At 40.7% G+C, this 21,124-nt stretch overlaps 2 protein-coding genes across 3 annotated transcripts; both read left to right on the forward strand.

Annotated features, from left to right (window-relative positions):
- The first annotated feature begins 3,898 nt into the window (after positions 1-3,898).
- On the forward strand, positions 3,899-8,619 carry eif3m (eukaryotic translation initiation factor 3, subunit M). The gene is made up of 11 exons (XM_072380426.1): positions 3,899-4,033; positions 4,619-4,751; positions 5,073-5,211; positions 5,319-5,442; positions 5,605-5,699; positions 5,790-5,873; positions 5,968-6,067; positions 6,543-6,624; positions 7,028-7,171; positions 7,850-7,910; positions 8,389-8,619. The coding sequence occupies exons 1-11, from the start codon at positions 3,992-3,994 to the stop codon at positions 8,510-8,512; spliced, it is 1,128 nt and encodes a 375-aa protein (XP_072236527.1). The 5' UTR covers positions 3,899-3,991; the 3' UTR covers positions 8,513-8,619.
- Positions 8,620-14,552: 5,933 nt separating this feature from the next.
- prrg4 (proline rich Gla (G-carboxyglutamic acid) 4 (transmembrane)) lies at positions 14,553-20,959 on the forward strand. 2 transcript variants are annotated; one of them, XR_011914932.1, is made up of 7 exons: positions 14,553-15,003; positions 15,145-15,308; positions 15,398-15,425; positions 16,545-16,686; positions 18,938-19,132; positions 19,245-20,239; positions 20,395-20,959. XR_011914932.1 is itself a non-coding variant. In XM_072380427.1 (6 exons), the coding sequence occupies exons 1-6, from the start codon at positions 14,901-14,903 to the stop codon at positions 19,270-19,272; spliced, it is 660 nt and encodes a 219-aa protein (XP_072236528.1). In that variant the 5' UTR covers positions 14,553-14,900; the 3' UTR covers positions 19,273-20,959. The 2 variants fall into 2 exon arrangements, 1 of the variants encoding a protein (XP_072236528.1); XM_072380427.1 differs by having other exon boundaries at positions 19,245-20,959.
- The last annotated feature ends 165 nt before the right edge of the window (positions 20,960-21,124 follow it).

Raw genomic sequence — 21,124 nt, forward strand, 5'->3', positions numbered from 1 at the left:
AGCACAGAATGTGACGGTAACATCTGACACTTGCTTGTAGGGGAATGCCGCTGTGCTGCAACTTTCTCAATCCCACTACAATCGCACACATGAGACTTCTTGTTAAAAACATTTGGATTTGCTTGATTTGTGCACTCCTGTGTGCTACATTTAACATTTTGTTCATCAAAACAAACATACGGTTGCACTCACTTATTTAAAATAGAAAAACACAACAAACTATATACTTTTTTAACAATTGCATTCATCACTAAGAAAAGTTTTAATGGTTGAATCTTCTGTGCCTTAAACGTTACGTTCATCAGCTCCGATAAAACTGTCCAGATGGGATCTCAAAGTTAATTAGTATTTCAGGGATCTATAACTTCAAACCAAAAATTGTAAAACATGTCCGCACTTGAAACTAACTTGATCCTTTGTTTGACCATGCTTTTTAAACTCTCATCGCCCCTCGCGGCCTGTGAGTGTGTGTAATGTAAACACTCTCTGATCACTCCATCTCTGACCGAGTCCCAGTCCCACTGCACTGACTCAATCTATCAAGGCAAGAACATCAGAGTTCTTGTAACTTTTATTTTTGCTGCTGCCATTCGGGTGAAACTGAGCATTCCATGGAGGGAGGGAAGGGGGGGGGGGGCTCAGATAACTCAAACCACAAACTCACACTGACTGATTGCTGCTGTGTTGAGGGAGAGATGCGGTGAGATATTTAGTGACGTTGTACCAGCTGTTTTTTTTTCTGATCATGAGTGAGCTCTTGCGGCTCACTTAGCTGGATAAATGTCTAGCTGATAGGTAGAAGGACAATAAAATTATTTTTGACTGAACGAAGGGCTTCGTTCATTCCATCCCCAGTCAGAGATCCGACTGTAGCTGAGCTGTGTGATTGATCGCTGAGTTGAAGAGGTGATCACAGGGACAGGGCAGCTATCATGATATTCCACAGGCATTCAGTTTGATAAATTATGTGCAAACACACACAGACACACCCTGCTACTGCAGCTGATAGAGTACTTTTTTCTCTCAACATGGACGAGGTATTGATTTATCAAAGCAGCTAGAATGAACATTTATCCAGTAGAGGGCTAAAAGCTCACTGGTGGTGTGTGTACAGTGGTCTATGTATTGTCTTGTAAAGAAAAATACGTATTTTGACAACAAGTTCCTACAAGCTTGAGTGATGAAAGCAAACTCCCTAAAACTCTAAGACCATATTTTAACAAATTTGACCCTTTCATCAATATCAAACTTTAAGAATTGAAATAAAAACCCAGAGGCACGTAAGGGATTGATTGTCTTTACAGCTGTGGACAATACAGTCCATCAGAAGGGTCCAGTGGGATTTTGTCTCCCTCGTACTCACCCCTGTTGGCTTTATTTGTTTATTTGTTAACTGTTTTTGTGTGTACATTTTTGGGGGAGGTTGGGTGAGCATATAAGTAATTAACAAGCAATTTGCTCCACCTAGGGAAATGGGGAAGTTACTCATGCGCTGCACCCTGACAAGGTCACTGACTGATAGATGAGCTTGAGCAAAGGGATTTTTTGGAGATTGTGAAGGCAAGCAGAACTATGGGAACCAGACAATTAGTAGGTGGAAGGGTAGGCAGCCACGCTGGATGATGACCACGGTTAACACGAATATTCACCACTTGGCCGGCTGACAGGGAGCGAGCCGGCACCTGGGCTCAACCAGCTCCTAACACACAGTCATTTATCTTTGCGGAGGCTGAGCAGGCAATTTGCCAGCAGTTTAGGTAAAACAATACATGCTATTTCCTATCAAACATGACCACAAACCTACATTTGCACTTGAAAAACATTTGTGTCTACAATCCAAAGATTGAGAAATCAGACCATTATATGTTAATATTACATTAATAAAAACAATAAAATGCATTATGGCTCTGCTTTTGTTTCACTTAATCTAATCTTTGAGGCTTTTTTTTTTTCAAACTGCCGCTTTAGTTATTTTTCCCAAGGCTTCAGAGGTCAATATTACTCGAAAAAAAAAAAAGGTCAGCCCCTCTGGAATCGCAGCATTTACACATAATACAGAAAGTGCAGCATTCTGGGGACTCATAACATTCTGTTGCAACAGGGCAAAAGAAAAAAGACAGAATTATAGGAGAACTGGGATTTGATATAAAACATAATTTTCCCTGATAAGTTAAGCTAGTATAAATTTTCCTTGCAAAATGTGTAATTATTTTACAGCCTCAAGGGAACTTATGGGATAGGGAAAGTTTCACAAAACAAATTTGATCAAATTTTAAATATATTTGGGACAGATATGCCTGATTTTAAACTGTTCTATTTGGCATGCAACAATGTTTTGATCGGTCGATTCTATAGTTTTGGTTTCCTGAGTTTTTCATGTTTTAAACCGTAATATTCTTAGCCAGTTGTGCGCTTGTGTGTGCATAGTGTCGTGTTGTTTCCTTTCTGGCCTTAGTTACTGTCTATCTTGGCCAGGACACTCGTGGAAAAGAGATTTTAAATCTCATAGGGTTACTATTTCCTGGTTAGATTAAGATCAGAGGGATCTTCAAGAAACAGGGTGTTTGGGAGAAGCAGAATAAGCAATGAATTCTGCACATATACACCCACGAAATAGAGGGTTGGGGGGGGACAGCTCAGACATCAGAGAAAACTCTTGAAAATTAAAGTTCTTTATAAAAAAAACCTCTAGTTTCACTATTATAACAACTATCAAGCATCAGCAATGCTTCGTAGCATTTTCAAAGACCTGTTCTAGAAGACAAAAAAACAATGTCTCACATGCACCTGGAGCTTCAAAGCCCACAAAAGTTTTATTCTGGACTTGAAATACACCAGGCTCTTGACAACAGTTGTTAATCAGATAATGAAAGCCTCAGAGTTACACAAGCACACTTATGGAGAAACGGCTATAAATTCTTTGCAATGACAACATACAAGGGCAGGGAGAGAGTGAAGGTGGGATTTGGTACCAGGCACTTGACTTCCCAACAGAATGACGCATCAAGTGAGGTCTGTGGTGAAACACTCCATTTCCCTTCAGCACACTATTTTGAGGTAGTGTATAGCCTGATGAATGTAAAAGAGTTAAGTTCCCTTTCTGTAACTGCAAAGAGAAATATGTGACAAGCAGGCTTTTAAGGAATTAGGACATGGCACGACGAGTCTCCATAGCCTATGAATTTCCAAATTACACATATTTCTCTGACAGATGAACTGTGAGCAGGTTAGCTTTGAAATGAAAAGCACTCCACGGTATTCTCATAGCCTGCACATCACCCGAATGTTAGTAACCCGATCCCATAGCTTTAAGGTGACCTTTTGCTCGACATGCCCTGCTCACCTCAATCACTAAGTGACCCACCATAGTAACAATATACAGGATCCCATTTTGGTACAGGGGCCAAACACGTGCATCCATAGGTCAGTGGGTTTGTGGTGGAGGAGAGGTGCCCTCTGACACTGACAGTGTCTCCAGGTTGGAAAGCTCTGGATGAGGCCTTCCATGGTGGTCCCCAAAGATGGACTGCAGCTCAGTCAGATAACCTCCCTGAGGGATCACCACAGAAACGCTAATCCAAGACATTCTAGATAAATCTTTCAGAGAAGAGACGGAAATTTAGATGAAGAAGAATAAAAGTAAGGGGAAGTCTAAGTAACTAATAAAGTTTAGGAGATTGTCTGGCATTTGAAGAAAGCTGTGAAGGACCTATGGGGATTTTCCAAGCACATGTGGACATTCCTTGAACATCTACAGCCTAATGCATGCGCAGAATAGCGGTACAATTTTTAAAAGCCACAATATAACAACTATGACCTCTGAAAAAAAACAAAACAATGAGACGTCGTTCACTTCAGGCGACTGCGGCTTTAACAACATGACCCGGAAGAGCAAGCGTATCACCGGTACGGCTAGCTTTTCTTTTCCGGTCGGATCTCAGCATTGGTGGGAGCGTGGATTTCATCATCTGGGCTCACAGAAACACCGAAAATGAGCGTCCCGGCATTCATCGATATTACAGAAGAAGACCAGGTACGAGACATATTTTAAAAACATTTTAGCATGGTTCTACCAACAAATGACCTCTTAAATGGAAACTACCTAACCTAACCTAGCATGCTAGTTAGCTAAGATGCTAACCGTACCGTTTTTTTTTTAGCAGCTGTCAGGTCCTGTACATGCTGCGAGCTATTTGATGAATGTGTGTAACCACAAACTATGAGTAGCTATATAAGCACATATTATGGATATTTTTTTTGTAATTTCGTCGAGGATTGTAACCGTTGGTCGTTTTATAGCACAGTAATCGTGCTCAAAGTTGTGACAAATATCGCTAGTAGCAAAGAACGCTAGCCGCTTAGTCTGCATGAACCTGCATGTAAAAACAACAAGCTACCGAAAGCATTTTTCTGGCTAAACGTAGTAGATACAACTTATGTTCAGTTAAACTAGACAATTGTCTGTTAATCTCCCGCAACTTTCTGCTGTGCAATATTTGGGGAATTAAAATAAAAGGCCATATGGCTCTATGTTTTTAATCAGTTTCATAGGTGTAGCTTAGCATCCTTCGTGCGGATTAACCACCAGGATGAATAATTCCTATCTCTAAAATTACAGGCTTTAGAACTGAGAGCCTACATTAAGTCCAAAGGAGCTGACATCTCAGAGGAGAATGCAGAAGGTGGACTTCATGTTGATTTGGCTCAGATTATCGAGGCATGTGACGTGTGCCTCAAAGATGACGATAAAGGTAGGTGACAAGGAGCACACCTGCATCTTAGAAACTGCTGTTTACTTAGAATTGGACAAGCACCAAACAATGGACCTTTAAAGATATTAGGTCATTTTTCAATTTAATGTTACCAAACCAAAAAAAAAAGCTAGTGATAATGACTCTAAAGTACTCTGCTGCTCATTATCACCTAAATCCAGTTGTCTCATACAAATGTAACATGCCTGTGCATTTGTTAATGTGCCACAAATATGTCCCATTTGTGTGCGACGCAGTGAAAATACTGCAGGTGAAAAGCGATTTCTCGCGGCTCGTCGTCATCTGTCTGCTTCTCTGCAGATGTCGAGAGTGTCATGAACAGCATCGTGTCGCTGCTGTTGATCCTGGAGACAGAAAAGCAGGAGGCTCTTATTGAAAGTCTGTGTGAGAAACTGGTGAAGTCTCGTGAAGGAGAGAGACCCTCCCTCAGAATGCAGCTGTGAGTCCCATTTCTCATTTTGTCTGTTAAAGGAAGCACATAACTCTTTAAAAAAAAAAAAAATTAAATTAAAAACTGATTATCTCTCTAATGTTGTGACACAATAGGCTGAGTAACCTGTTCCATGGCATGGATGAGAACACTCCAGTGAGATACACTGTCTTCTGTAGCCTCATCAAGGTGGCTGCCACCTGTAATGCTATTGCCTTCATCCCCACTGAACTTGATCAGGTACGTCTATTTTTCATAATTAAAAGCACTGCCAATCTTGTAGCATATGTATACTCTTTGTGTGTTTGTGCTGCTTAAATCAGAGGATGCGTTGTGTATCTCCCACTCTACTTTGACTGTCTGCCCAGTTCACTTGTCATTCGTGTTTTGGGTTGGAATCAGGTGCGCAAGTGGATTATTGACTGGAACCTGAACACAGAGAAGAAGCACACACTTTTGAGGCTGGTGTATGAAGCTTTGGTGGACTGCAAGAAAAGGTATCTGTGTTTGCATTAATTTTTATTCATGCACATGCATTGGGAGGAAAAAAAACAACATCTTAAACATCTTAATCGCCTGTTTCGTAGTGAGGCTGCAGCAAAAGTGATGGTTGAGCTGCTGGGGAGTTACACAGAAGACAATGCTTCACAAGCACGTGTCGATGCCCACAGGTGAACTTGCCGAACTCGTCAACAATTGTCATAAAGTCACAAAACGGCGACTCTCCTCTGATACAAGCATACATCTGCGTCCCTTCTCTTTTAGATGTATCGTCCGTGCTCTCAAAGACCCCAACACCTTCCTGTTTGACCACCTGCTCACCCTGAAACCTGTTCGCTTCCTGGAGGGAGAACTCATCCATGATGTGAGTGCAAAAGGATGTTCAGTCAGTGTAATTAAATGTAGGCAAGACAACTGGAAACGTCTGCTTTTATTTACCCCCACCCCCCTCTCCATTTTTGGGAAAGTGCCCTCATCAACCAATCACTTTTTCCTTAAACTGTTCTTTGTCATAGTTTGTGTGTTTTGGACCAACTTTGACCATCTAAACCATTCAGTTATGAATTTAATAGAACATGAGACTTTTCAAGCCTACCATAACTCTCAAAGTACATCCAGTATAACAAAGTTTTAACCTGTAGTGTCGGTGAAAGTTAAAACAAGCACAACTTGAATCTATTAAGAGTGTGCACATATCTTCAGAGATGTAATGTGAGATCTCTAAAACGATTGATAAGTCTGAACTTAATTATGGGAACGTTTGATGGTCATGATTCCAACAGGCATGTTGCACAGTTCCATAATGGCATTTCTCTCTTTTCTCCTTCTTTTCTTTGCAGCTATTAACCATCTTTGTGAGCGCAAAACTAGCCGCGTACGTCAAATTTTACCAGAATAACAAAGACTTTATTGACTCTCTTGGTAAGTAGCCACGTGGCGTTAGTTGCATCAAAGCATACGTGTGCACAGAAACTGAAAAATGTACTTCACAAGGCAGATGTTTGTGTGTAGTTTAGAATATTCCTGTCTCGACTCCTGAGGGTTTACATCTAAAGTGTTGACACAGTGCAAGAATGTGTTTGTAAGCTTTTTTTTTTTTTTTTTTTTGTTATTGCTTTCCCTTCATTGCCATTAAAAGCAATGTGTAATTAGAGCATGTGTAGGAGGGCCTCTCAAAACAGACAATATGGAGTTCTGTTTGTGCTAAGTAGATTCCCCTGTTGCTCCTAAATGTTGAACCTTTTATTACAGGGAACCTCCCTGACTGCAGAGTAATTGACTGTGACTGTTTGGTGCTTAATGATCCCTACATATTGCTCCTCAGGTCTCTCTCATGAGCAAAATATGGCCAAGATGCGCCTGCTGACATTCATGGGCATGGCGGCAGAATTCAAGGAAATCCCCTTTGACACCATGCAGCAGGAGCTGCAGATCGGAGCTGATGACGTCGAGGCTTTTGTCATCGATGGTACAAACCCCCGTAGCTAAAACTTTGCCGTCCACACTCTTCAAACATGCAATACAGTTGCTGATAAGATAATGTAGTAAAGAGTAAAGGCATTACAGAGGTCATAGAAATGATGTTGTATGTAAGCCCAGTTCACTGAGGTTTTTAAGACAGGCTTCGGCCTTCAGTGTTGACTTGTTTGTGGACGTTTTACAGAACCTCACAATGCTCTGATGTGTTTACTGGTTTGTGTGTGTCGGCTTATTGGGGATATGCGCCCAGTGTGCTATAACAGAGGCAATATATGAGTGTGTGTGAATGGGTGAATTTGGCCTACACTATTAAGCCTTTTGTGTTGACAACAAGAATAAGGAGTTCACATGTTGTAAACCTGTAATACAAGCTGAAGCTAATAAGGCTCTTCGATGAGTCACCATCAGCTAAAACCTTTTAAATTGAATGAAAATAACCATTCAGCCCCATCATGCCGTTTAGTCTCGGCTCTTGGAGAGCAGCTGCAGCACCGAGCTTAGAAAACGCTGCTGCTTGTTTTGTTTTGTTTTTTATAGATTTTCTTTGTCTGTATTGCCTCAGAGCCAGTTTGGAGTTGGGGAGAAGTCTATGCAGCATCTATTGTACAGCAGCAACCGTCAGCACCTTTAACTTTCTCTCGTTTTATTTTCGTTTATCTCTGTTCAGCTGTACGGACCAAAATGGTGTACTGCAAAATCGACCAGACGCAGCGAAAAGTGGTTGTGAGGTAAGTGTCTCCATCCCACCGTCTTATAGAGCTTACTGTGAATAGTTTAAAGGAAAAAAAAAAACCACATTAACTTATCTCTGAGAGCCCTAAATTTAGAAAGAGTGGAAAAAGTTGAGCTGTCAGAGCAACTTCTACAAAATTCTCAGACCAAAGGCCACATGATCCAAATTTGAAAGCTTTTATCAAAACTGACTCCTCAGGCTTTCTCCCAACAATCGGTAGTCATGGGCTCCTCTAAGCAGGAGCTGTTGAAATTTGAACTAGTGATGCCCGAACAGCAAAGGAATGACATAGGAAGTTGCATGTAGCTACTTCCACTCATTTTTCTTCAGTGAAATACTTTCTTTTGAGTTCACATGACTGGCTGAGTACCCTGTGACTGAAAGGCAGTCTCAGACGCATGTTTTTCATACTTCCGTGTCCTGTTGCTGTGAGATGTGACCTTGGCCTTGCTTTTCTGTCTCTGTTCACTCAGCCACAGCACACACCGCACCTTTGGCAAGCAGCAGTGGCAGCAGCTGCACGACAGGCTCAGCTCCTGGAAGGGAAACCTAGCAGCCGTCAAGACCAGTCTTCAAGCCCTGTCACCATCTGCCTAATTCCACTTTCTAGTCTTCACAACCCTCAATTCTTCACTGATTTCCTGATTCTCAGACTGAGACGATCGGTTTTTATATTCATCCAATAAAATATTGGTGAAGGTAAACTGTGGTTGCATTTTTTTTTTCTCCCTGAAGTTTTTCTTAGGATTTAGCAATGTTGTAAACACAACAAACTGCATTTATTGGCGATTTGGAATTTATTATGCCATTAGCAGATGATGTTTAATGGGTCTTTTCAGAAAACTGTTTGCCTCATCTTTCCACAAAGCAAAACAGTCACTTTAATTGGGGGCTCATCCTCCAGCGTCTCTCTGCATCTGGTTTCGGTTAAAGAACAGCATGCCAGTGGAGAAGATTAGCTGTGACGTGGAGTGAGAAATGGCCTTCAACCAGAGGGTCATTTTGTCTGGGAACAAGACATCCGACTATGGTAATATGAACTTAAGATGACTCTTCTGCTGAGGTCAGCTGAATGGCCGTAATATCAACAGTTGTGGTGAAGGCTGAATCGCTGCTGCTGCAAATGTGAAACGGTCAGGTGGGTTAATAGATGGCTGTCAGCATGACTCACTCATGTCTTTTAATGTAGCTGAAATGTGGAAAAACAAGGACCTCTAAAATTCTACATATTAGTTCACCTACTCAGTAAATGTCAAAGGAAAGGTTCAAAATTATGAAGAAAATACTGTCAAACTTCTGTAGTTCACTTTCATAAAAAGTATCCTTTTCATGGGGAGCTTTTTGTAATTCTATTCAAAGCAACATTCACATCACAGGATGAAACTCAAATTGTTAGCGTTGGATGTAAATTTTGAAAATGAAATAGAAGACCACAAAAAAACAATGCAATTTAAACGTCATTAATAAAGAATAATCAACTTTTAGAGAGGGTCATATCTCAAGAATGAACAAAGGTGTGGTTGCTAGCTATAGTGTACGTATGTTTAGAGCCATCAGTCGGAGCTAAAAGAGAAAACCTGCACCAGCACGACATCACTCGGCTTTTTAAAGACGGCTACCCACCAAAGCAACGAGTCTTCCATCAATCTGTCGTTTCTAATTCATTCTTTCAATAAGCCGCAAAGGGAGCTGATGGTGTGGCTGCATACATTACTTTAAAGCATACGTCTTTTGAGTGACGGGGGATCGAAACCCGACAGTGACACTTCCGAGTTGCATTCGGTCAATAACGCGACACTTTACTGACGCACCTTTTGTCACTTCCTGGTTGGGTTCGGGCAGTAATGTCACATGGTTGCGGTGAAACATCAAAACTACTTAAGCGTGGTTAAAAAAATTATCACGGTTTGGACTTAAAAAAAAAAGAAAAAGCAGTGCAACCTTCAGCCTCATGGATGCCGTTTTCTACACTCTTTTCTGAGCATAATCGTAGGTCGTACCTGTCTGCATGAACATTTGACCCATGGGTACTTTTTAAAGGTGATAGAAAGATAAACCCCACAGCGCATTAATGTAAACCAGGTTGCTGCCGAGCTCAACCACGTGTTTGAGCTGATTATTGAAATGGTCCATTTGCTAAACTGACAATAGTCTGAAAGCCAGCTCCAGAGACAGGGGGCTGTTGTGGATTATTAATTGCAGACATTAGTGTCCTCTCCCAACCGGATGTGCATTAAGAGTAGCTGCCTATTTTGGATCTGCTTCCCTCTGAGGCAGACCTTTTTACTGCTGAAAATCATCAAATCAAAGTACTTGGCTGACAGACTCCACACGGACTGCCTAAGACTTGCTGTCAGTATGACACAGTCATCTCCCTGACTACAGGAACATTCACTCTGTTTTTCCCTCCGATGGTGTCGTGAAAAGACGTGGAACGGGACCTATCTTTGCTGCACTGACTGAGGGTTTCTTAGCACACATTGCAGTTGTTCTTCCTAAAAATGCTGATAATACATTTTGTAACTTGAAGCCTTAATGGACAAACTTAACAATGGAACTAATCTGTTCACTGCTGGAGTGTTTTGGGGGTTTTTTCCTTGCTTTTTAGACTTCTATTCATATGATTCATATGAATATAAACCGCATGTCTTTGCAAGTCATAAAATACCTCGAGCTGGACATAAAGTCTGAGCTGCCTTCTTCACTTTAGCAGGTTTGTAGATAGACCTTGAGTGGCAGATCTGGGGCTGAAAAAGATGTGACGACCCCTGTCCTACAATAACATATTGGACACAGCTTTAAACAGTTGAAAATACAGAAGTTAAAAAACAACAAAAAAAATCTTTTTCGGTTTTGCCTTTGCCCCTTGATGCAAAGCAAATGGGCAGTTCTTCCACACAATAATCTGTTTTCAGGCAGCACTCCAGAGGATTAGGATGTTAAGTCTAATGATATATGGCCTGGGCATTAGGTGTAAAAGGGGTTTGTTGGAGTTGTCTCCTTCTGGGACTGCACTTAATCTGCACAAACTGACAAAGAGCAGAATGCTGACATTAAACTCTGCGTATCCTTGGTCCTAATTCACTGAGCTTATTTTTTGACAATTAAAGCTGCAGCTCAAACCACTTTAGTGTTTTGCGCTGGACCTCTTCCCGTTCTGTACATCTTTGTAATGTGATCTTTTCCCTTCTGCCACTCAGACATTTTTCGCACATTAAGTGGGCATTAGAGGCCCGCATTCACCACCGCGCCGCGTTCATTTCCCTATCGTACCACAGGTCTGCTAAGGCTCACTGCACACTTCTGTCCAGTTGCCCCGCAGGGAGAAGCATCTCCGGCTCTTATCAGAGGGTGTAAATCACAAAACACATTCTCAGGAGCGCAACCTCATCACAGCCCCTCGCAAGGTGGAGCGAAGAGCAGATAGAAAACTACTGGGGCCGAAGCTCGAACTTCCGACTTTCAGCATGTGCTGCTCGCAGTTGCTTTTAGGCCACTTCAGTCTTTCTAGGGCCTTTCCCTCCTCTGTTTAATTTGCACGACTGTTTTCAAGCGGCGGTTTTGTGGATGGTTTGTCTAAGATGGAAACACAGTGTGCCGTGGCTGGTTTATCTAACAAAAGCAGCCTGACCCTGCCTTATCTCGGTCAGATAGAGCCAGTTCTGCTTAATTGGCACCGTTTGCACATGCAGCTCAGGTTATCATCAGCTGAGGGAAATACTAAAAAATGTTAGGATTGCAATTATACTCTCCTCGGAAGTGTTAAGTTCTCAACATTTTAAGAGTTTTAGGTAATTTTTTTGACATGACAATTCAACATGAAATACATTTAATCGACATGGAGATTACACTGCTCAGCATCCGTCTTCTCAGATGTTATAAAAAGCAGCAGTTTTAAAGCGTTGTAGTAAAATAAGCTCGTTTTTTAAGATTGCCAGCTGGTTTTATTAGATGCGTTTTGGTGTCTTACATTTTTTTTTTTTAAATTGTAGTTTTTCTATGGGGCCTGAACCCTCAGTTTAAACCACTGGACAAAACTACCTGCAACCATGTATAAAGAGCAAGCTCTCCGGCCTAAAAAGCACTACCAAAAAAAGAAGGGGAAAAAACGGGAATAGTGTTTTCGACATGAAAAGATAAACTCGTGTTAACCTTCTCTATGTTAGCTTAACACAATTTTTTCCTTACGCTTTAAGTGTGTTTTGCTCATGGCTGATTCAGCTGAACCTTATTCTAAGTAATGAAACTACGTCGCCACCGGTGACTATTCACTGCAACTGAGCTGTCAAGCAGTGAGATACTTTCAAGCATTCTAACCTCACTTTTATAGTTATCTGTTATCTGACATCACAAGCTGCAAACTGGAGTTGCAAAAGGGTTTCTTTAGTTCAGGCCAAAAAGAGTTTGGTCACTTTCATGTTGGTGGTGTGTTGTTAAGATAGAATTTACATGCATCCACTACATGTTTTAGATACAGTTTCCCATGAAGCATTGAGGTTCATCACAGACCTTACTCATACCTGTACGTCATACACTCAGGTAGGACGGTTTGATTTGTCTTCCAGGAGATTCAGACGTTAGTGTATTTATATTTACAACTGTTCTTGGTCGTTTCCACTCTATCTCCCAGCCTACATTGGTCAAGAATGTACGGGGAGGTTACTGTCTTCCCTCCCAAAGCGTTTTCCTTTAACTTTCCCCAGACCCAGTACGGAATAATGTCGTTTAATTAAGCTGCTCCCTTTGCTTGGAGTCAGATGCAGAAACAACTGAATCTGAAGTAACTGGTTTTGTGAAATTTAAATAAGTTATTAGCAGTTTGGAAGCAGAAACATCAGGCTCCAAATGCTGTGGCTGAATACACTTATCCCATTTTGACCCACGATGACTGTCATTGACCTCTCCTGATGGTTTTATGTCCTTTGTTTTTTTTATTTGTGTGTTGTTGTCCATGTAATTCATCCATATATAAGGGAAATTCTCTATGAACATTGTTGTACGTAAATTATCGGTATCAGTATTCCTCAGGGTGAATCTTGGAGTCTGACAGTAACCAGAGATGTAATCAAGAGCAAGAGAGCAGCTCTCACTGCACTTCAATTAGCACCATCCCATAAGGCTGTAAGATAATGGGCAGTTGCATCCTATCAGCTTCTTTACATAAACACAGAGCAAAATGTCCACATGCTCTGAGGCTTTCTGTGTAAATTCATGAAGTTTGAAACATAAACACTATTATTAGATATCGTTGTCCAACCAAAATGGCAGACATTGTCCTACTTATTCCCTAACTTTATCCCTACCAACTGTGACACCGCATGTTTCATATATCTGGTGTCTCTAACGCTGCTACATAGATACTATTAATTGCAGTGGAAGAGCAAAACGAGTCCCATTATATTTTATATTTTATATAGTTTGTAAAAATGACGCTGGAACCCATTGTACAACCTTTTCCCATACAAGGCCTGTGCATGGTGGTGTAGTCTGAGCTACTGAGAGATGAGCTAAAGTGCGTTTATGAGACCTGACACAGAGATCCCAGGTGATAGCATTGTGTTACAACATTACAGACATCATCAAGTTAATGCATTTGTCCATTTGAAGTGTCCAAAAGTAAGATGACCTTTTAAATGCCACTAAATCTCAGTTGTGAAGATCAGCTAGAGTTTATGTGGCAGAAACACAAATCAGAAAATGTGACGGCTGCGTCTAAAATGGAAGAAATGTGTGAGAACTACAGACTGCAGACAAATTAGGGCAAAATTCAACACAGTGTATCAGTCACCACCTGCCGTCATCGTTAGTTAGTTGTTATCGGTTTACCACGAAAGCAGGAACATATGATTCACCCCAATTACAGCAAACCACTTTGTCATCTAAGAGAAAAACTTCAGGAACCACCAGGGAGGAAACTTGTCATGACAGATTAAGAGTGATCACTCAGAGCAACTTTCTATTTGTCTGCAGCAACTTTTCCCGAGTGGACTCAAAACTTGCCATCAAAGTGCCCCACACAATCCAACAGAGTCACCGGGGCTCCTCACCGCATGAGCAGAGGGTTCATGTTTTTCCTCTAATATGTCTCAAATCTGTAGCTTTAAGGACATTGGCAAAAAAGGCTTATCACAGTCCTGCACAGGCACCTGCTTTTTCTGATAAAATATAAATGCACCGAATGTGTTGGGTGTCTCCTGCATCAATATAATACTGCATCAATATCATTTCTATTTCTTCAAGCAAAGTATTTAGAAGGTGGAAGGCCCTGCATTTCCTCTTTACAGTGTCATTTTGATATGGTCTTTGTTTTGCTGCAAAATTATTCACTTGTGACCATCAAATAAGCTTTAAAATGTGAACGTGTACGAAGGAGTATCATAATATCACGTTCAGAGCCAAAGGTCACACGTGTTAAACATCCTATTAAACACTTTGCCGTGACAAATATTCACCAAACATTTCACTGTCGAGGTTGCCACCTAGCGTTCCCTTTATTGTAGTCCAGGTAAACGTGATCGATTGGTCGAGCCTCGCAGGTCACACAGTTTAGGAGGAGCTGAAGTTGTACCTGTAGGGAGTGAACCAAAGTTCTTTTTTTTAAGCTACCGGAGCTGGCTTGTTGATCTTGGAGACGACTCGCTTTTCAGATCAAAGCATTTTCCCAACTAAAGAGGAACCGAATTAAAGCGTATGACAGGAAAGCTCATGTTTTAACTAAAGCTGAACATATTTTCGGTTTATCAACGTCGTGACCGCCGGTAAATACAGTTGCCGCTCCCTCTGATGACTTACATTTTGCGGTTATTGAACTCTGCCCATACACGCGACAGGTTTCTTCGCGGATAATGTAGAAGTAGAGAACCTGGTGGAGCTCTTTTTATTTTTATTTATTATTTTTTGTACCAGAAAAGTTTGGGGATATTAGTTTAAAGGGGCGGGGAGAGCTTCCAGTTTCGTTGCTGCTGTTCGCACGCCGGTGCGTAAAATGTTGTTTCAGCTGATAATACTCCTTCAACTGGTGAGCGGTGGACAGCTGGCCTGTATGAGGAAGTTACTCTCCAAACATGAAGGGTCACGAGACCAAGAAGGTGGGATATATATATATATGTATATATATATATATATATTTTTTTTTTTATTTAATTTTTTTTTTACTGAATGATTCCAAAGTAACTGGCTTGGCACTTGTGGATATTTCATGGCCAACCTGTTGGTGTTCTCGGTGATAGTGTTTGCTGATGAAGGAGACGCAAATTCGTTCCTGGGTCGCCACCTGCTGTTCAACCGGTTTGACTTTGAAATGTTCGTTCCTGGGAATCTGGAGAGAGAATGTTATGAGGAAGTCTGCAATTTTGAGGAAGCGAGGGAAGTCTTTGAAAACATCCCAGATACAGTTAAGTGATGCTGTCTTAGATGTGAAAACATAGAGGCCTCACACCAGAGGCTCACCATACTGATGGCTTTTTTTTTCCTTCCCCCCAGAATGCTTTTTGGAAGAAATACACAGAAGGTAAGCATGAGCTAACATATATTAAAAAAGAGACAGTTTTTTTTTTGTTTTTTTTTAGCCTGATGTAAATTTCTGGATTATTGGTGCGATGAATAGTTTAATATATTCCCTGTGGTAAAGTATTGTGAAACCTGTGTTGCACTATTGCAGATCCAATCCTGGCAACCCTAGTCGGCTATGACATAGACACATTTGACAAACATACATATTGTCCAGTACCGCAGGAGCTATGGAATATTACCACAGGATGGGCAGTATAATACTACAGCAAATGTCATATAGTAAAACAGGGGATTTACTCTGGGATTGATGATACAGTAGCAAAGAATTTATAGCATAGTAGCCTACTCCACAATCTGTAGTACATTACCACTAAATGTATGCTAGAGTTAACGGCTTGGTACCACAGGAGTGGGGATGCATAACCACAGAATATATAGTAAAGTTCACGAGGACAGGAAGTACAGGACCGTAGAATACATGAAATCTTACCACTGGATGTGTAAGCTGGTACCACACAATGTGTGTAAAATTACCACTATACCGCAGAAGATGAGTATATAGTACCCAACATAAGAAATCATGTCAAGTAAGTATGGCACATACTTGTTCAGATGTTGAGGTGTCCTTAGGCGTCACTAAACCCCACATTGCCTCTGATGTATTCACCAAGAGGTGCTGTAATGAGTGTCTGTGAGAACGGGTGGATGAGATGCACGTGTGAAGCACTTAGTAGAACCTGGACAAGGTTAAAGGTGTGCTTTACAAGTGTGGACCGTTACCATACCCTCACACGCTACGTAGATTCCTGTCTGCTGTCAGATATATGGAGAACAGAGAAGTGTTTGAGTCAGCACAGTTAATTAGAGCTTGTAAAACTTGTTTCATGGCGTGTTCGATATGGTTCAGTTGCTTTGAAAATGCAGTACGTGCTAGATATTTTAGATATCCCAAACTACACCGTATTTCTGCTGAAATATCGGGTGCAAAAGAGGCTCCAACCTGTTATAATCAGATGGTTAGCTTTACTATCCGGGTGAGAGCCGAAGACATATTGCCGTCATGAACAAGTTGGCCAATGTCCAGTTAGTTTTTCTTGTGGTTTCTGTTGGTTCGCAGATCACAGCAACGCCTCCTCTCGGGTCGATGTGATAGCTCTTCTGGTGGGACTCATTTCTGCTGCAGTGGTCATCGTCATCGCTGCCGTCTTGATCTGGTATTTCTGTTATGGCAAATACAAAAGCAACTTAAGCCGTGCAAGGTGAGTGAGACACTCTGACTCCATTACAGAGCTATGGTGCTTGAACACAATTGCAGCCAGAACATTTTAGCACTTAACACAAAAACCACAGATTCAGTCAGAATCCAGGCCACACTGCTAACAAGCTCGGTAACGGTTGGACATATATTACGGGATGGACCCAAAGCCACCATCTCATCAGCATACACCAGGGCCTGGATGCGTACACACAAAAATCATGCATACACACTTTCAGTAGGTTAAGCTCCACATGGTGAAGTGGGAGTGGAAAAAGAGGCTACCGAACTTAGCGTAAAGCAAAAGTTTTACTGAGTATGCTTTCAATGTGATACTGATGATTTTTTCTTGTCATTAGTTTTTATTATATAGTCTTACTTCTATGTAGATGCTGTAAATGACTGCAGCCATGTATGACGGTTGTGAGTCAGCGTGGCTGCTCTGTCATTGTTGGAAGATATTCCTTATAAATATTTTGTGACAGAGAGAAAGTTTTAAGAGGCGGTTCTGATTTCCTGGCTCAATAAGATGAATTCCCGATGCACCACTTTAGGTTTCATAGGACTGTTCCTCTCGAGCTTTGTAAAGAGCTAGCTCTGATGCTGTGTGTGTGAGCTGATACGCTTCTTAGCCTCTCATTTGTAATCCCACCATTTTTATTTTTATTTTTTTCACCTCCCAAGGGCCCTTTGTTCTGAACTTACAGAGCCGATTGCCTCGGATGCGTTTTCCTTCCATTTCTTCCAATTGGCAGTCTTCCACTCTGGCTGTCATTCCAGAGCTGCAAAACAAAACAGATTTCCTTTTATCTATTTAATTTCTGAAAATGCCTCAGTTTCACATTTGATAAAATTAAGCTTTTCTTTTGGTATTTGTTTTTCATTGTTGTGTCTTTTGAATTGTAATACAAGCAATGTTTAGATAAGCATTAATGATTAGCATTTATGACTAATATGACAGTATCAATATCACTGACACTATATCGGATTTTAGCAAATCAGTTATCAAGTATAATTTCACACTGAAGGAGGTGCATGAAAGAGAGCCCACCTTTGTGTGCACACACATAGTTTTATGCACCTCGCCCCTCGTATTGAAAGAGACAACTACAAGCCATGCACACCCTGTGAGACATCAATTTAACTCCAATGATAGACCGTCCATATACGGAACGGATAACATGGGAAATAAGACCCTTCGTTGATGACTGCTTCTCTATTTTGCTATTTCTCACATAAAAATGTGAAACAGAATTTCCTCATTTTACTCTAAATGTTCTTGCATCCTGAAAAAAAAAAAGGGATTTTCACAATTAGTCCAGGAAATTTGCCCTTGAGGCATTTATTCATAACTTAATTTGAATATGAATATATATTTACATAAGATTTCCTTTAAGTCAGTGTGCATTTAAAGCTAATTGTCAGGAAAACTGTATCCATTGTTATAGATTTAACTGAAGACACTTCTCCCTTGCACTTGCTCTGTAGATAACGTTGCCTGTTGTAGATATATATATATATATATATATATATATTCTTTACCACACAATTTAACAAATCATCATAATGCTTTTTCTATCCACAGCTAAGACATTTTTGTTTTATCTGAGCCGCTTACCTTATTAATATTTGACTGTAAATAAAGCTTTATCTGAAACTGGGACATCTTTCCAGTAATTCTTGTAGTTCCAGGAATTCTATCATAATGCAACTTTCTAACTAGCGAGTCAGACAGCACTGTAGTCTAATGCTTTTTGTATATATCTACAGGCACATCTGTCACTTGAATTTGCCAACTTTTATTTATTTGAATATAGGACCATGTTCCTGTTCATCACTCGACAAAAGTACTTTTTTTATCATGACACGGCGCGATATCTTTTGGTAGCTCAATACTTTCCACTCTTTGTCCAAATGTTTGACTGCTTTGTATTAAAAAAGCAACAAAAAAAAACATCACATTTGAAAAGTTGGAACCACTGACTGTTTAGAACTTCTTTGACGGCTTTATTCATAAAAAATGGTTGCAAACATTTTCTCTATAAGTCATTCTCTATAAGTTGATGGGAAACAGTTTCAGCTCTGCACCTGGCATAGTGACTCGTTGCTGCCCCTTGTCAAAAAATGCAGTTTGTTGTGTCCAGTGTTGGATGACAAGAGCATATTTGGCATTCATCAGTCCACTTTGATACAGGAATGCGCTAAGTAAGTCACAAGTGAATGACATACTGTTAACGCCTCCACTCCACTCACAGTACCATTCGGGCACGCCCCAGGAGGAGTAATGCTTCTCTCATAATGAGAAGGCTAGAAGAAGCATCCCTTCATCCTGTGTCCCCTCCAGGAGCTACACCCTCTGTGGAGGAAGTGGATCCCCCAGGCTTACCCTCGTACGAACAGGCAATCTCAAGAAGTGGACCACATGACGCCGCACCGCCTCCTTATCCTGGGTAATTTGCATTTCCTAATGACTTCCCAACTCCTATTTATAGTCCATAAGATTGTCACACAATTATTTTATGATAAATAACTTTTTTTTTTTTTTAAATCATTTGGTTTTAGCTCAAGACCTGGGAGTGTTCGGCGGTAGTATCTTCGGGACAACGTGTCCACAACTGTCAACATCAAGCCGACAGTTTCACACCAAGAATCTACACTTTCTTGTAATATTGTATATATTTTTCCATCATTCAAGTGTTCTCTTTATTGCCCCGATTAAGCTGTGTTACTCCACTAGAATGGAGTCTAAAATTGCACATAACCATGACAACCTTTGAAACACAGGTAATTTTTTTTGCACAAATAAGTGACAAATGATGATAAGAAATTAGGTTAGGACTACTGCTTTTCTGCAAAAATCTTGCTATCTTTTAGGGGTCGAGGGACTTCCTTACGGTCATTTTCTTTCCTCTACAGATGTGGGATGGGGTTTAGGTCTGTTTGCAAGTTTCTGACAACTTTGGCTCTATGTTTCGGATTGTCCTGTTGGAAGGTCCAAGGCGGCCCAAAGCTGAGGTTTTCAGCTGATTACCTGATTGTCTTCCTTCAGGATCTTAACAGACTCCTTTTTTCTCTCATGATCTAAACACGGAGCCGAAGTTGTCACTGAATGGTCGATGGAAAGCAATATTAGCATTAAGCCAGAGTCCAGACCTGAATGCTATTGAACTCCAGAGAGATGCAACAGAAGTCCTCCTACCATAAGACCCAGGAGATTGCTGCCAAAGGGTGCTGCCTAGGCAAATGATTATTCAGTGAGGCCATAAAAAATTTTGGACTTTGCATTGGCATTAATAAGGAAGAGAGAAATAGTTCAAATCACTCTTCAACGTCTCTAACACAGCATCTTATCATTGTTTGTCACATAATTTCCAACAACAAAACAGCTGACGGTTTGATAGTAATTAATTATACATCAAAGTATTGTGGACTGAGGACATGTTGGAGTAAGCTTCACCTCAACTATATAATCTTTAACAGATGTTTATACTGCAGAAATGTATCGTTATATAAAGGTTATCTTGTGTGATCGTGCTTTTTAATTTAACCCCACCCCTGTGCTGGATACGTTTTTCAGTACATTTTAACCAGTTTTGCAGCTCTTTGTCTGAGGGAAAATGAAGAAACCTTAACATGTTGGAGTGAGAGCTTTCAGTTGCTGGGATACTACTGAGGCAGGACAGACACGGCATGTAGAGTAAGACTAAGGTAGAGATCAGGATTACATTTCATGGAACAGTACTTATTAATTGTTAATACATAGGGAGACTGACTTGTGTTGTCACACAGTTTCTCCTTCAGAAGGAAAACCGATGACCCCTAACCCCCAATGAACTTTGATGTGTGAATAATGCATGTCTCATCAGTCAATTTGAGTGCTGTTTGCTCATGAACATTTTCCTTTAAAACATATGAGCTGTGTTAAGTTGGCTTTAAAGTGATGGCGGCAAAGGCTCGACATCGGCTGTCGTGCGGCATTTTCTTTGATGCAGAACATGTAGCAATTACAACAAATGATACTGTAACTGTGACGATCAGGAGCTCTCCTAAAAACAATTTCAGCTGCTGCAAAGGGTGTTGCTCTGCAGTTTGTCTGAGCCTGAAACTGTGGTTGGAACGAGCGTCTCGTTTGAATTATGGGAAGTTTATTTTAAATTATTTAACCAATTCTGGGTGGTTTCATGTAATCTTTATGCTTAGCAGAAGCTCGGCTGAAGCAGAACTACTTGATATTAAAAAATCTTTGAAATATTTTGAATAAAATTTATATTTTAGTTGTTTGTAATTTTTTTCATCTAAGCGTTATCTTGCCTTGTATTTTAAATAATTTCCAGAGCATTTCTAAGTGTTCTAATGAATTAAATCGTTCAGATTTTCTGTCTACTAGATATTATGAGCATAGTGGGCATGTAGCTCACTGTGGTGTTTTCTGACCTAACACC

The sequence above is a fragment of the Leuresthes tenuis genome, unplaced genomic scaffold (assembly GCF_036924035.1).
Source record: "Leuresthes tenuis unplaced genomic scaffold, fLeuTen1.0.hap1 SCAF_2, whole genome shotgun sequence".
Classification (NCBI taxonomy): domain Eukaryota; kingdom Metazoa; phylum Chordata; class Actinopteri; order Atheriniformes; family Atherinopsidae; genus Leuresthes; species Leuresthes tenuis.

What these genes read in the sequence shown, in the direction of transcription:
- eif3m (XM_072380426.1), top strand. Translation starts at nt 3,992, where the DNA reads ATGAGCGTCCCGGCATTCATCGATATTACAGAAGAAGACCAG. An exon ending in CCCTCCCTCAGAATGCAGCT is followed by an intron (nt 5,212 to 5,318) that starts GTGAGTCCCATT and finishes GTGACACAATAG; the next exon opens with GCTGAGTAACCTGTTCCATG. An exon ending in CAGCGAAAAGTGGTTGTGAG is followed by an intron (nt 7,911 to 8,388) that starts GTAAGTGTCTCC and finishes CTGTTCACTCAG; the next exon opens with CCACAGCACACACCGCACCT.
- prrg4 (XM_072380427.1), top strand. Translation starts at nt 14,901, where the DNA reads ATGTTGTTTCAGCTGATAATACTCCTTCAACTGGTGAGCGGTGGACAG. An exon ending in AGGGTCACGAGACCAAGAAG is followed by an intron (nt 15,004 to 15,144) that starts GTGGGATATATA and finishes TCTCGGTGATAG; the next exon opens with TGTTTGCTGATGAAGGAGAC. An exon ending in TTGAAAACATCCCAGATACA is followed by an intron (nt 15,309 to 15,397) that starts GTTAAGTGATGC and finishes CCTTCCCCCCAG; the next exon opens with AATGCTTTTTGGAAGAAATA.